The sequence below is a fragment of the Drosophila sulfurigaster genome, chromosome 3 (assembly GCF_023558435.1).
Source record: "Drosophila sulfurigaster albostrigata strain 15112-1811.04 chromosome 3, ASM2355843v2, whole genome shotgun sequence".
Lineage (NCBI taxonomy): Eukaryota > Metazoa > Arthropoda > Insecta > Diptera > Drosophilidae > Drosophila > Drosophila sulfurigaster.
Genome location: NC_084883.1, coordinates 43,924,778 through 43,939,822, shown reverse-complemented (window position 1 = coordinate 43,939,822; position 15,045 = coordinate 43,924,778). Strand labels below are relative to the sequence as shown.

Genomic DNA, 15,045 nt, shown 5'->3' with positions numbered 1-15,045 from the left:
CTTGAAGAAAAGAAAGAAAGAATTTCCATATCTTATCACAATAATTTTTTTTTTTTTTGAATTTCTATATCTCAAATAGTCAATTTTAGGTCACTTTCTGCATTGCACATGAATTAAGAAAAGAATTGATTATTTTCGAAATTTTTTCTCCGTGTACTGTGTGAATTTGCATATCTGAGAAATGTTGCCACTCAATTTCGTGTATAATTTATTGCTGTTGTTGTTACTGTTGCTGATGTTTTTTTCATGCTGTTGAACGATTTTCATGCGCTTTCTCTTTGCTCTTCAGTTGCTCACACTCTCTGCTTTTATTTTGTGTACCATTTCAGGCCTCGAGGCGGCAGTTGGCAATTGACTTGGCCACTGGTGGTCACTGGTCACCGTCGGTCTAATCACAGCACAGCTCGACAACACGATGGCGAGCTCAGAGTTGGCTGCTGCTGCGGCAGCTGGAGCAGCAATGCGCTGCGATCACAATGGGAATGCGAATTCGAATGCGACCACGCCCAGAACGACGCCGCGTAAAGAAAAGACAATACTCGGTTGGCTGGTGAAAAGTGCAAGTGTGAGCGATAAGACGAACGATAGCGAAAGCGATAACAACAATCGATACGCGAACGCGAATACGACCGATAACAACAACAGTAATAGTAATTGCAATTGTGAAACGCGCGCTTTTCGCGATTTTCGTGGCGTGCAAACATTGCGATTGCTGTGGAGCAAACGCATCAGCAGCGCCAGCGAGGAGGCAGCTCAACATTATCATCAACATCATCACAATCACAATCACAAATCCCCAACGGGGCTGGGCACACTGCGCAAGCTAAATAAATCCGTTAGCTGTTTGGTTAACGCGTTTAATAACGCACGCGATTGGCCCAGCCTGCAAAACGCGCCGGAAACGCGTTCAAAACGCGCCGCCAGTTTGCACAATTTGCAAGAGGCACGCGACGCATCGAGTGCGGAAAGGGAGACGAAGGAATTGCAGCGCGACAAGGATAATTTCAATAAATACAAAAACGCCGAACAGGCGAAAATGCAAAACAAATTGCGACGCGGCAGCAGCAGCTGCGGCGCCGAGGAGAGAACGACAAGTTTTCCGGCCGTGAAAGCGGGCAACGCAGCTGGCGAGCGTTTGCAGTGGCCAAAGCGCGGCGATGTTGTCATACCCAAGTGCAAAATGGATGGCTTATCAGATAATGAGAGGGAGCGCGAGCGCCACCAAAACAAATACAACAATAACAAGAACGAGAGTCAAGAGCTTATCAGCTCGGTAGTTGTGGGAGAGGAACAATTCGAAGCACATTCGGTTAGTCTCGGCGCGACTTGCACTCAGAGCGGCAGCAACGAGTCGCTGCAAACGATAAATTCCATAAATTCCAACACAACTACAGCGACTGTGACGTCACAGTCGACAACAACAACAACAGGAGGAGCAACGACAACTCGAAGCAACCCACGTCGCAAATACAGCTTCAAAACACATGCGGGCAAGTCATTCCATCAGCATCACACACCGCGCCGCATGTCCAGCCACAGTCACAGTCATCACAACCACAGCTACAATCTCAGCTTGCCAGCAGATGCCACAACAACTGCAGCAAGTGGCAGCGCCACAGCAGCAAGTGGCAGTCTCGTGCGGCAGCTGACGCAACAGTTCAATGAGATCATTCAGAAGGATGCGCGTCTCCTCGAACAGGTGAAGCGCAAGAATGGCGTCTGGCTGGCGCGTGGTGCGCATGTCTACAAGATTGTGGAGAAGCCACTCGAGCAGCAGACGTCGTCGTCGTCGTTGCGCAGCTCGATGGTGCAGCGCAACATTAAGAAGTTCGAGAAGCTGGAGAAGCCAGCGGTGCCCCAGAAGACGGAGCAACTGCTGCGCAAGCATCATGAACTGACGCTCAGCCTGAGCAAGCAAATGCGCAGCAAGCGAGCCAGGCAGCAGCAGGAGAAGGACAAAGAGAAGCAGGTAGAGCAACAGGAGCGGGAGAAGGAGCAATCAAAGTTGGCGGTGCTGCCTGAGGTGGAGCACAGCACCGATGAAGGTGTGCAGTCGGATGTCGATGATGCTAACAAACCAAAGCCACAAGCCTCAATCGCTGAATCAGAAACAACCGCAACAACCACAACCACTGAGGAGCTGAGTCAGCTGGCTGACGACAACAGTGATGGGGATGAGTTGGATGCCGTGGAGGCAGAGCGACATCAGCGACGCAAGCACAAATATGCCAGCATCTATGAGAAGCTGCGCTTGCCCTTCACCAAGCGATCATCACCAAAGAAGCAAGCTGCTCTGCTCGAGGTACCGGAGTTGCAACCACAGCAGCAGCAACAGGATGATGCTGTGGAACCTTTGCCCTCGCCTTGCGAGGAGGCATCCGACTCCAAGCTCCTGGCAGCACTTGAAGTGATCGATCAGAAGCTGAAAATACTCGCCGAACCGGGCAGAACCGAAGAGCAGAAGCAGGAAGAGGAACATCAATCCAACGAGTTGCTCCTATTAGAGCACGATGACTTTGAGCAGCGCATTTTGCCCAACAATTCGTTCATCTATCAGGCGGCCAACAAGCAGATCTCCAACAATCAGCTGCTGCTCAATCAGGCGGTTAATGTGACGCTGGTGAACGCCATCGAGGGCGAGCAAATGATCATGGAACAGAAGCAGCTGGCAAAACCTCCCGTAATGCAACTGGAGTTGCAGTTGGACCCGAAGCCGGATCCCATGTATGAGCCCATTACGCCTACGAAGGAAACAACGGAGACAATAAAGACTGAGCCACAGGCGTCGAGCTTGTTTAAGATCACCAACCAAGTGGAAAAGGTCAAGGAGCCAACGACAGCCGAGGATATTTATCAGACTGTAGAGGAGGCAAAGACGCTGACGCCAACGCCGGTGGCAACGCCGACAAAGTCACAGACCAATTGGCTGGAGGGCTACGAGTCCATAGCGGGCTCCTGCGAGGCGAGGAATCAAACCTCCAACCCCAATGATGACTACGAGGCCTTCGACACGCCCACAACGCCTCAACCCATACTAGAGGAGCCTGTGACACGCAACATTCCAAATAGCACGGGCACTCTGGGACGCAACACTCGCGATCAGCTGCCGGAGTTGCCCAAACCGAAGCGTGTGATGCCCCAGGTGCTGCGTCCGGCACCCGCCAAACCCAATCAACCCAGTCGCCTGCAGGTGAATGCCTCCTCCGATGAGGAGGAGGATGAGAACATCTACGACACCATCAAGGGTTGCTACGACTCGATGTCGCAGCGCACGATGAGCTCCAATTGCTACGAAAGTATCTCCAACTATCGCAAGAGCAAAACCACATCAGGTACTTCAATAGTAGAAGGCGGAACAGCTGCGGGAGAAACAAGAGGAGCAGCTGGAGTCGCAAATGGAGCAACTGCGGGAGTTCAGCTGTCGAGCAGTGGCTCCTCCTTAACCATCTCATCGGATCACCGCACCAACAGTCTCTACGAATCTTCGCTAGCTGCGGGTTGTGTGATCTATGGCAGCGCTAGTGTTGGTTGTCGCTCCTCCCTCGCCAGCAGCAGTGGCGGAAGCGGAGGCAGGAGCAAGCTGAGCGATAAACGCTCTTCAATTGCGGGATCCAGTGACAACAGCGATGCCTGGGTGGATATATCCGATGGCGAGGCAACGGCAGCAACGGCGACAAACAACGAAGCGCAGTTTATTGTGTAAGTAGTCAAGAAAGAAAAGGGAGGGAAGGGATTTCACCCCATAGGACAAATCAAAGTAAACAAGTAGAAAGACTGCAGACAAGTGTGCTAGACTGCAAAATACCCGCTACACATTATTAGCACGACTTAGATCTCAATTTAAGAAGTTTAAAACTATAACAAACTTTAGTCTGACTTCCGACTGTTTTGTATTGGGAGTACAATATTAGGGGATTTTGGTTCACACATAGCTATTAAGGTCTTTTAGCCCGTGGATACCGGGGATATAAAAAGCTGCGTAGATTGCTGATAGGTTTGTTTGGCTTGCCGCTTATCTAATCGGACTAAACACCGAACTGCGGTCGGTCCACAGAATTTTGTTGACGCCAATCGCTGTTGCAGAGTGAAAAAATAAATACAGAGAGAGGAAAAGAGAATGCAGAAACACGAGGGTTGCAACATGCAATCAGAACGATTCCCAGAAATGTCGCGTATATAAAGCAGGTCAAGGCAGTGTTACGATTTACCTTTCGAAGCAGCAGAAAGCAGAGAGAAATCAAGTAATGTAAAGCTATTGGTTTATCGCAGAAATAACTTACGTTAATGAGGTTACGATTGATTCCGGGTTAAACAAATAACCCTGACCTCAGTTCAAGTCGCCGTTTCCCTGTCTCGACTCTTGGCTGTTGTGTAAGTGCAGGTATTGAAAATTTAAATGCGATTGCAATTTGTTCTGTCTCACTGATAAGATATGAATCGACAAGTCTGATTAGCAGTAGCTGTAAAAATAGCTCTATATACGTATATATTTGTTTATATTATACACAATTGACGTCTTGAAACCTTAGTCATAATAAAAACTAGCACTTTGTGCTTCGGAAGTTTGTTTCCTAAATATATTTAATGTGTTATTAAAGCTAACTTTTGAGATAAACGATTAGTTAAAGCCGGAAAAATGCAATTAATATAGTTCAGATAGTAAATGGTATCGATAACATCTAGGCATACAACTATTTATTATTCTTCAATATAAATTCTAAATTTGCTATCTATTTAACATGTGCTCTTGATGCCTCAAAGTGTTTGTAAACAAACAGAGAAACAGTAATACAGTATTAATAATGCAATTTACAGTAGATAACTATAATTATGGTATAATATGTCCAGCCAATTGATTAATCGATAGTATGCGATATTGTCAATTAGCTGCAGTTATGGACCAATTTGACAGCTTCTTGTGACAATGACAGTGCGGAATCATTAAAAAATTGACACATTTCTTGGCAATTAAGAGTATTTCCTATCCCCCGTTGTGTTTGAAATAAGTGCTATGAAATTATGAAGAATGAATTCTCTCAGTTAAACATGAAATTACGCTATTGCATCACACACTCTTTCAGGCAATGCAACTGCCTCTTAGCCCCCCCTTTGAGACACATTAATTAGCGCGTTGACCTACAATTGCGTTTTGTTATCAACCGATAAGATTGTTCGCCTACTGAGGCAACTCACGCCCCATTCACAATTCACAAGTCACAGTTGTAATGTCGGGCACCTTTTATTGTAACTTCTATGCTAGTTAGAACTTCAGAGAGAAACCCGAAGACAGTTAGAAGTGAAGCGGCCAAGCTGAAAGACCTCTTTAATAACGCTGTACATTGATTGATCGCATTTTGAGGAAGGCATGAAGTACTATTCTACAATTATAACATTCTAATCAGTTACGGTATTAACTTTATAATCTTCTCTCTTGCAGTGTGCGGGAACAGAGGTTCAAGCAGCATCGCGTTCGTAGTCCGGATTGGTCGAAACGCATCAGAGACAAAAGACTGCAACAAAACAAAGCGAAGAGCTGCATTGAAGGTATGTACTGCACATATATGATATAGTTATATAATCAAACAGATATATATAGTGCAAAGAGTGCTCACAGAAAGATAGTAGTTGAATATTTTTTTTCCCAGACATTTCTTTATCTGCACTCAGTCTCAATATCGCAGAAAAGTCAACTCTTTGCTGAGTGAACAATGAGCGGAGCGGTGTTTGCTTAACTTGTCTTTGTGTTGCTCTACATCAATAAATTAGCTAAATATGTGCTCATTATAATTCACTTTGTCTGTAAAATGGTTTCCTATATAGATTGTGCTGTCAGAAAACCGCAGAGCTTTTGTGTACATAAGCTAAGCAGAGCTTTGAGCCAAGCTTACAGTTCCCAGCTAGCTGTGTCTCGGCTACTTGTGGTTTGTGCACAAGCTAAACTTGCCTTCCACATGCAATCCACAACATTGCTTACTCACTGCGGGTTAATTAACGACAATTATAATGAATGTTTGTTGGTCGGCTGCTTGCCGTCAGCGATTGATAAATCGTATGCGCAAATTGAGCCCAACTCGAAGTCCATTTAAAAGACAACTTGGCCACAGGCGAAATGAAATGTCAAAAGTAAGCAGACAGCATGTAAATAAAATGAAATGAAAATTAACAAGACGCAGACTTACAAAACCCAAAAAAAAAACGCAGCGCGTTAATTATGGGCAATGTAAATGCGAGCAAAGGCAGCCACAATTCCCACACACATGAAATGAGTAAGCGTTATGCGCACATTTTACACAAACACACAAAAAATGCAATTGGCGCCTGCCTCGACGACGCAGCTGCGACTGCGACTGCATTGCGCGACAGGTTCCACAAAAGGCAATAACAAGTTGAGAGAGCGTGCGCGCGTAAACAATGCCCATAAACTGGACCCCGAATGCTTATGGGTTTTTCTGTGTTTCTTGTTGTTGCTTTGCAATTTTAATTCCATGGCTGCCATGCAGTAACAACAACAGCAACAGCAACTATCGCTGCTCAACTCAACGGCCCAGGCAAAGTCTGTCTCTCTCCGCCTCTCTCAGTTGTATTGTAAGCTGTGCACAGTCTCAGCGCGTCAGTGCTAACGTGCGGTTCGTCTCTCGGACGCTGCCTGTCGAAAAAACTCGCCCAACGAGCTTCAATTTTCGTTTGTTAAATGTGAAAAATATTTTCTACAATATTTTTGTGTGATTAATGTGCGCTTCATAATTTTGCTCAATATTTTACGTGCTTGCGCATCTCGGTGTGAAAAGTGAAATAAAAACAGAAAGAAAGAAATGAAGAAAGAGAAAAAGTGCATGGCGCAGTGCATGCAAAATTAGCAGACGACCCCAAAAAGGCGTTAGCGTCGACGCCGACGACGACTGCAAGCAGCGCTGCGCAGCGTAGCTAGTTTTCAATTATTGTATGCCTATGTTGTTGTTGTTGTTCTTGCTGTAGTTATCGTGTTGTTGTTGTGTGTGCTTTTATGCAAAGGCAGCGAGACGTCACGAACTACAACTGAAACTGAAACTGAAGCCGCCATTTGCCCTACGCCCGCAACGAGAGAGCAACTTGAAGCTTTATGTTTTACTTTTATCGTGCTTCTTTTTGTTGTTGCTGTTGTTGTTGTGCATGATGACGAAATTGCTAAGCGAAAACCAGTCTAGATATAATATATAGCGTTAAAAGCGCACAACCTTGAAGAAGTTAAAAGTTAAGAAAAAAAAATAACAACAATAGCTACAAGCAGCTTAAGGAACTCGCTAACAACACAAAACACGAAAAGTCAAACACAAAAAAAAAATACTAGTAGTGCAGTGACTACGCACATAATATAAAAATACACATGAAGTAAAAGGAATAGCAATAAACAAAAATATATAGTAAATAGTGAACTGTGAACAGTGAACAGTGAATAGGCAAATAAGCAAATGCCAGCCTCAATTTCAAATGCAAAATTGCAAAATCGAAATGTAATCATGTGCAATAATAAGTTGTTAGTGCAGCCCCCAAAGAGGAGCCCACAAAATAGCATCCCATAAAAGTACTCGTAAATAAGCAAAAACGAAAAAAAATAAAGCTTTGCAATATGGCCGCTTGAAAGTTCACTGAACGCTGGCAGCGACGCAACGCAGCTAATTGGATGACTGAGGGGAAGTAAGGGGAAGAAGAAGAAAGACTGCAACAGACGTCTAACTGTTAAATACGGGGCGCGTAAACAATTTTAAAACTGTGAAATAGCCGCGTAATTTGTAATTGCTAATTTTGAGTTTGAAGAAAACCCCAACGGCAATACAGAGCGGAATTCTCAGCAAAGCAAAGTCAACTTTTACCCAGGGCACGTTCGCTTTTCCTTACACTTTTTCTTTCTTTTCGGCACGCAATAATTAAAGCAAATAAGAGGTGGAGGAAAAAGAGGCGAAAAGAAAAGCGAAAGTGTCACTCTACACACATTTAAAATAGGGGAATGGGAAGGAGAAGCAGACGAAACATTTTCAATGGGGTCGCGGAAAAGCCACAATGAAGATTTATGAGGCAGAAAGATCGAGTGGTGAACTCGTCGAGCTTAACTGATTAATCCAAGTGGCAGCTATATAGATAGTATATACTTAGAGCTTTGCTGGCTGACACTGAGCAGAGCCGGCAGACAATGACATCGTTTGGCACTTAATAAGTTTAACCTCAATGCGTCAATCGATCGATCAATAAACGATACGTTTCGTTCAGCTGCATTGCATTCGCATCGAATTGGAAATGAAAATAATTAAAGTGATGTAGTATAAAAAACAGAAGATTGCGTAGCGAGTCTATTCAACCTCAAGCTGTGCACTTTGCCAAGGCTGCAATACTTCTTGTAATCACGAAACAAAGCATCAGACAATTTTCCGTTTTCTTGTCTCCATTTGCGATTGTCTAGAGTCTAGACTCTCTAGCGGTGCTTGCTTTTGTTTATGTGTAAATACGGTGCGTGGCCCACACGAAAACGCAAAATTAATTGGCCAAGAGGCCTAACAAAGAGCCTAAAGAGCCAAAAATACGAACGATATTTCCGCATAAGCCAAATACACAGCGAAAAATATAATGTGCAAGGCAAACCGAGCTAAATTGAGTGAGAGGCGAGGAGAAACATGAAAGAAGCAAAATGAAAAATATATAAATATTGAAATACAGTTTTGCCAGAAAAGGCATAAAGTAAACTAAGCCAGCAAATAAATGTATAAACAGACTTCTATACTTGGTTAACAGATTTAGTAGATCAGCTTAATTTGTAGCAGGTTGCGTCAAGACAGCTTGAAAGCTGAGATACAAGTTTGCATAGAAACCGGTGTCAATTAACACTACATATTATTATGGATGTTGTAGCCTTGTCAACTAAATTACATATTTATGCATCAAATTAGAGGCGGCAAAAAAATAAAAATTTATTAGCGGCGTAAATTCCCTGAAGAAAGCTTAAGAACTTGAAATAAATGAATCCAATTTACAGCTTGAAATAAATATATCAATTTATTTTTGCACTGTGCCGCCTTCACATCCGCCAGCTGAATTTTTGCGGATTACTTCTGAATAAGGCTAAAGGCGGCGAGAACAGCCTAAAAGCCACAGCATCCCACACACAACAAGTGTCGCTTTGGTCAACGGCAAACAACAAGCCACAAAGTATCTTGTTTCAATAGCTCTCTCTCTCTCTGGCAGTTAGCATCCACATTGTGGAACGCATTGAGTGCTGCCCAGGCGAGTGAGCAAGCAGTCGTCAGACAGACATCTGTGTTTTATTATCGCGCTTCGAACCGGTTCGCTTCGCTGCGTATACGTAATTTTCATGTGTGCTCACTCCAAAGCGCTGCTCTGGTTTTATCTAGTCTAACGCTTATTTTTTTCGTATTTTTTTTGTATAATTTCGGAGCACCTTTTGTGTTAATCACAATTGTACCTGCTGTTTTTGGCCGTGTGCTGCATTGAAGCGTGATTTCATTATAATTTTTGCGCTATTTTGCATGCCAGCATGTTGATCAAAATCGCGCATACGCCGCGTTGTTAAAGTTTATTGAGTTTTGTAGCTAAAACACAGAAAAATATTGTGACACTTGAAAAGTTGTGTTAATTAGCGCTGCGAGGGTCGCTAATAAAATGGGAAAATAAACATAAACAACGCCAAAAATTTTGTTGAAATTATGCAAATTATATAATTTCGTAATTTTGCTGCGCAACAGTTTTGTTCTTCAGCGTACAAATTGAAAGACAAGACAAGTATTTAATGATTATTGAGTATAAAAAAGAAGCCCGCATTAATTTAGAGAGCAACTCTTGCTGCAAGCAATGCAATCAATTGTTATGTGCAGACATTTAATTGCCGTCAATTAAAAGCAGAGTTTTGCTTGCATGCAAATAGAGTTCAAAAGTTCAGCCCGACAACAACAACAAACCACAACTGAAAGTTTAATTGCTAGCATTCGATAGGAAGTTAAGTGCGTGAAATATGCTGCGATGGCAACCACGAGCAGCAACGCGAATGCCAATCAAAGCCAGCTGCGTCTTAGCTGCAGCAGCAACTTTAGTGCCACAGAGCAGCAGCAGCAACAGCTGGTGACGTTGCCACGCAAACGACGCCCTCGGGCGGTGGGCGAAGTGAGTGTCACCTGTCCGTCGAGCAGTGTTTATCTGAATGCCGAGGGCGATAACGAGACAACACTGCCCAAGGCACAGCCGGGCGAGCTGGAGCCCATCTATCAAAATGAAATCGCAGCCATCAATCAACAACGCAGCAGCTACAAGCTGGAGCGGCATTTGCAACAGCGTCGCCTCCAGGCGCATCTCAGCGTGTTGCGACTGTCGCATGTGGAACACGGCAATGCGTCGAGAGAGTCGATGGTAGTGAGCACCTTTGTAGGTTCGTCAAGCGTAGGCAACATCATCAACATCTACAGAAATACACATTCAACATCACTTAACTAATGATATTCATTGTTTCCCCTCTCAGATGACTCGGATCATTATTATGAAACATTATCCCCGCTGGGCAACAAGCGACACTCGACGCAACTTCTGCCCGGACAGCATCACAAGCGCACTCAGGACTTGCCACGCGCCTCGCAGCGTAGAAGCAAACAGCATTCGGCATCGGCGCATGCGCTGGGACAGCATGCCATCAACTCGGATGATTACGACTCCTTTGAAACGGACAGCGATGACCACATCGAGCAGGAACAACGTCTGCAGCACGTAAGTTGTGAGCCTCAACTTTAATGCTGAACGTTTCTAAACACTTGTTCTCTCTTTGCAGCACAATGACAGCGGCGTGGATATGCGTAATCATCGCTTGCCGGAACCGCCGGCGCCACAGAATCAAGTCTATGCCATTGTGCGCAAGTTTAAGGATTTCATCTCCAACAAAAAGTCACCCAAGAGCAGTCAGCAAAAGCTCTACGAGAATACGACCAGCAACACACAATTCTATGTAGAATGTCGCAAGCAGGAGCTCTACGAGCAAGCGAAATCACTGAGCAGCTCCGAGAAGAATCTTAATCAAGAGCAGCAACAACAGCAGCCGCAATTGTCAACAACTTTGATGCGTGCCAAGCAGAAGAATGGCAAAAGTTTGCGTTCAAGACTGCGCAAGAGTCTTGTGGGTTCATCCTTCGATACGAAACAGTTGTCCACGTTGACGCCAACACGCAGCACCTTCTACATTGAGGATCCGCCAGCGCAGATGCAGTTGCAGCTCCAGCAGCAACAACAGCAGCTGCATGGCTCTGGGGAACTCGATTCGGGCTTCTCAGAGAAAGCTTCCTCCGGAGATATTCCCGTGCCCAGCGCCGAGTCTCAAAAGTTCTCCACAGTTGCACGTAAGGCCAAAAAGGAGGCGAAGGCAATGCGACGTCGTGCCACCATCGGAGTCCGGCCGCATGAACCGCCGCCACCTCCGCCTCCACCAGAGCAACGCAACAGTGTCAATCGCACGCAGCAGACGCCGCAGCTCGAAGGCTTAACTCAACCCGATTCATGGTACGCCGAGTGTGGAGTCTTTAAGCAGTCGAACAGTGTGAACGGTGAGCTGGCCACGCCCACACCGAGCGCCAATGGCGGTGGCAGCTCTTGGTACGCTGAATCGGGTCTGTATCAGACTAGCGGCAATTCGGTGGCCAGCTCCAGCGGCAGCTCTGGCGTCTCCACGGGCAATGAAGCGGGTCTGGGCGATGAACTGCAGCCGCACAGTCTGTTCTCCAATGAACCGCTCTATCAAGTCTACAGCGCAGCCAAACTGGAGGTAAGTTAAGAGTTTCAAATGCCAGAATTCAAATTTAATCATTCTTGTTGATTCTAGTCGATTACACGTGATCTGGAAGCGCATGAGAATGCATCTACGGATGGATACGAGGAGATTGGACTGCATGCACATGCCAAGACACCGCCGGCGCAGCAGTCGAAGGCGCGTCCAACGGCGCTGCAGTTGGTGGAGCCCAAGAACGGGCCGTCAAGGACACTGTGGAGTGAAATACCCGAGGTCATCAACTCATTCATACTGCGTGAGTAAAGAGAGAAGAACATTTTACATAAAAAAAGTATAGTAACTAGAAGGAATATTAAGAAGAGAGTGTAACTAGTAACTAGAATATAGTAACTAGCATAAAATGTGTTTATTATCCGATCGTAATGAAATATTAGTTCTTAAAAGTATCTTTATTAGCAGTAAAATGTGAAAAGTAATTTAATGTGAAGAGTTCGCTATTAATTGGATTTAACTTGCATGACTTTATAACCGAGGTCATCAAGTCTTTCTTACTATATTATGTAAGAGAAGAAAATCCTGTATCTCTTTTATGGTGCTCATGACTAGGATACATTTATTATTCGATTATAGTTTATTAATCTTTAGCCGATCATAAATTTTAGTGGATTTATTCATAAACTTTTATTCTCTTTTTTAAATGGTCTGATCTTAATTTCGAATTAAAATTCAGACTGTTTGTGGCTCTTAAATTTGGTAGCTCTTAACATGATACTATCTTAGATTTAGGTGATTATCGAGCGTAAAGACAAAGTTACATTCATGACGCTAAGCTTTATAAATTACTTTTTAACTAAGCCTTCTTTATTACCATTTTAGCTACCCTAACGCCTCGTGAACGTGGCTTGCAGGAGGCCAAGTTCGAGATCATGACGTCGGAGGCGAGTTATCTGAAGTCCTTGAATCTGCTGCGACGCCATTTCATGAACAACACCGCCTTTTGTGACAGCAGTGTGCTGAGCGCACGCGATCGCAAGGCGCTCTTCTCCTACATTGTGCCCGTGCACGAATGCTCGGAGCGTCTGCTCACGGAACTGGAATGCTGTTGGCAGAACAACATCATGTTGCTAGGACTGAGTCGTTGCATCTACGAGATTGCCGAGCGGCATTTCCATGTGTACATAACCTTCTGTGAGCATCAAGGACGCATGGATCGAACGCTACGCCGCTTGAAGGAAACGAAGAATGGCGCATTTCAACAGCATCTGGACAAACTTGAAGCAAGTCCCAGCTGCTGTGGCCTCAATCTGCACTCGTTTCTTATGCTACCAATGCAACGCATCACTCGACTGCCGCTGCTCATCGATGCGGTGTTCAGCAAGGAATCGCCCAACAATGCCGAGGAATACGAGAGCTGGAAGCTAACGTTGGCGTTGGTTCAGAAGATCGTAGCGCAGTGCAACGAAGCAGCCAATCGCTGGGAGCAAGCCTACGAACTGGAGCGCATCTCCAAGCAGCTTGAGTTTCCCTCACACATACGAGCACTGGCCATTGCTCCCATGGGTGTGCCTAAGCAGGGCGCCAAGCCACGTTTCCTGGTCAAGCGCGGTGAACTGACGCATCTCGTGTGGCGTGGCGATGATGCCAAGTTGACGTTTGGCAAACGCTTTAGCAAATCGAGTATTTATGCCTTCCTCTTCTCCGATCTGCTGGTGCTCTGCAAGCGCAAGGGCGAATCGAACTTTAGTGTGTTTGACTATTGCCCCAGAAGCATGCTGACACTCGCATCGGGCGACACATTGCCGCAGCTGCCCACCAAAGATATTAAGGATCCGACTAGCAAAAATCTCATGCTGATGACGCTGCTGGAGAACTACGAGCGCAAGACAATTGAACTTGTAAGACAATTCATATTATAGCTAGAATCTATATTAATATTGCTTTTATGTTAGGTGCTGTCGTGTCCCTCAGTGTCAGATCAGCAGCGCTGGCTGGAAGCCATGCGTCCACCGGAGGCGGAAACGCCTGGGGAGAAGTTGTATGAATCCTGGGATTGTCCGCAGGTGATTGCCAAGCACAGCTACAAATCTGATGAGCCAGATGTGCTTCAGCTCGAGCAAGGCGACGTTGTAAACGTCTCACGCAAGCTGCCAGATGGTGAGTACCTAGTGAAGCTATTAATCCTCTCCAGCTATTATATGAGTAATCTCTTTTCTCAGGCTGGTACCAGGGCGAGCGCATACGAGACGGAGCCGTCGGCTGGTTCCCCGGCAGCTACACCGAGGAGCTGAATTCATCGCATGTCCGCTCCCGCAATCTCAAGCAGCGCCATCGTCTCCTCACCTTCACCGCCACCTATCTGGAGGCGCAGAAGGTGAAGTGATTGCGATGCAAGTGGACATCCTCATCCACGCCATCTCCAATCAGGCCACATCCAAGGTGGGCCGAGTATTCAAATATTTTAGTCCATTACCAGCAAATAGAAATATAATTATATATATGTATATGATCGATTATATATAAAACTAGGAAATGTGATAATTAATTAAATATATTTGTTTAAAAAGGCAAAACAAAGAAAAACCAAGAGAAAACAAAAAGTGAGAATCAATTGCTGCCCTTTAATTTATGTGAATTAGTTGTAAACTTTTCAATTGTAATCAATTCAGTCGTAATATCAACATATATCCATGTACTCTATGTTAATTCTACTTAAACAAATATCATATATTACTTTAAAAATATATATAAACAAATAAATAAATGTATGTGAATGTATAAATGGTTAAATACAAACTCAAAAAATCATGAATAAAAAATATTATAAATATACAATATTTGTACTTGATATCTATCGACTAAAAGAAAAAAAATCAATATTCTCTGAAAATCCTCAAGGAGAAAATTTTTTATTCGAAAATCATGTAAAAAGTGCTCTAAAACATAAAATCCTTGATAACTGCGAAACCAATAATCCGATTTGAATGTAATGTAATATAAAAGGCGTCGTTTGACACTAGTTTTAACCAGATCCTTCAAAGGACATTCGAGTTATAGCTTATTTTCTGTGAGGTAAAAAGTCCTTTTATTGCGTTTCCTGGAAGGACTTTCGTCCTTTTCCGATAGTCATTCGATTTGTCTAAGCAAATACTGTCAGCATGTCAAAGGACATTCCAATCGTCCTTTAAATAACGGAGTTACAGCCGATTTTGTGATTTTAGACCAATTTTTGCGTGCCTCCCCCTATAAAAATTTAAGGCAAATTTTTCAGAAAATTCTGAAAATCCTTGAATGCCAAT

At 44.4% G+C, this 15,045-nt stretch overlaps 2 protein-coding genes across 6 annotated transcripts in view; one reads left to right on the top strand and one right to left on the bottom strand.

Moving 5' to 3' along the window:
* Positions 1–14,557, top strand: part of LOC133840434 (ephexin-1) — a 36,442-nt gene extending 21,885 nt beyond the window's left edge. For 2 of the 4 annotated variants that reach the window (XM_062272248.1, XM_062272249.1), the window contains exons 2-9: positions 330–3,699; positions 5,438–5,544; positions 10,499–10,740; positions 10,802–11,785; positions 11,843–12,044; positions 12,626–13,644; positions 13,699–13,903; positions 13,966–14,557. In XM_062272248.1, coding sequence (XP_062128232.1) covers positions 416–3,699; positions 5,438–5,544; positions 10,499–10,740; positions 10,802–11,785; positions 11,843–12,044; positions 12,626–13,644; positions 13,699–13,903; positions 13,966–14,129 — 6,207 coding nt within the window. In that variant the 5' untranslated portion in view covers positions 330–415 and the 3' untranslated portion in view covers positions 14,130–14,557. Of the gene's footprint in view, positions 1–329; positions 3,700–5,437; positions 5,545–6,568; positions 6,694–9,702; positions 10,409–10,498; positions 10,741–10,801; positions 11,786–11,842; positions 12,045–12,625; positions 13,645–13,698; positions 13,904–13,965 lie in introns of those variants that run through there. The other 2 variants (XM_062272252.1, XM_062272251.1) reach the window with 2 other exon arrangements.
* The window catches only part of LOC133840444 (uncharacterized), a 96,577-nt gene that overhangs the window by 63,271 nt on the left and 18,261 nt on the right, over positions 1–15,045 (bottom strand). The gene's annotated exons all lie outside the window — the stretch shown is intronic.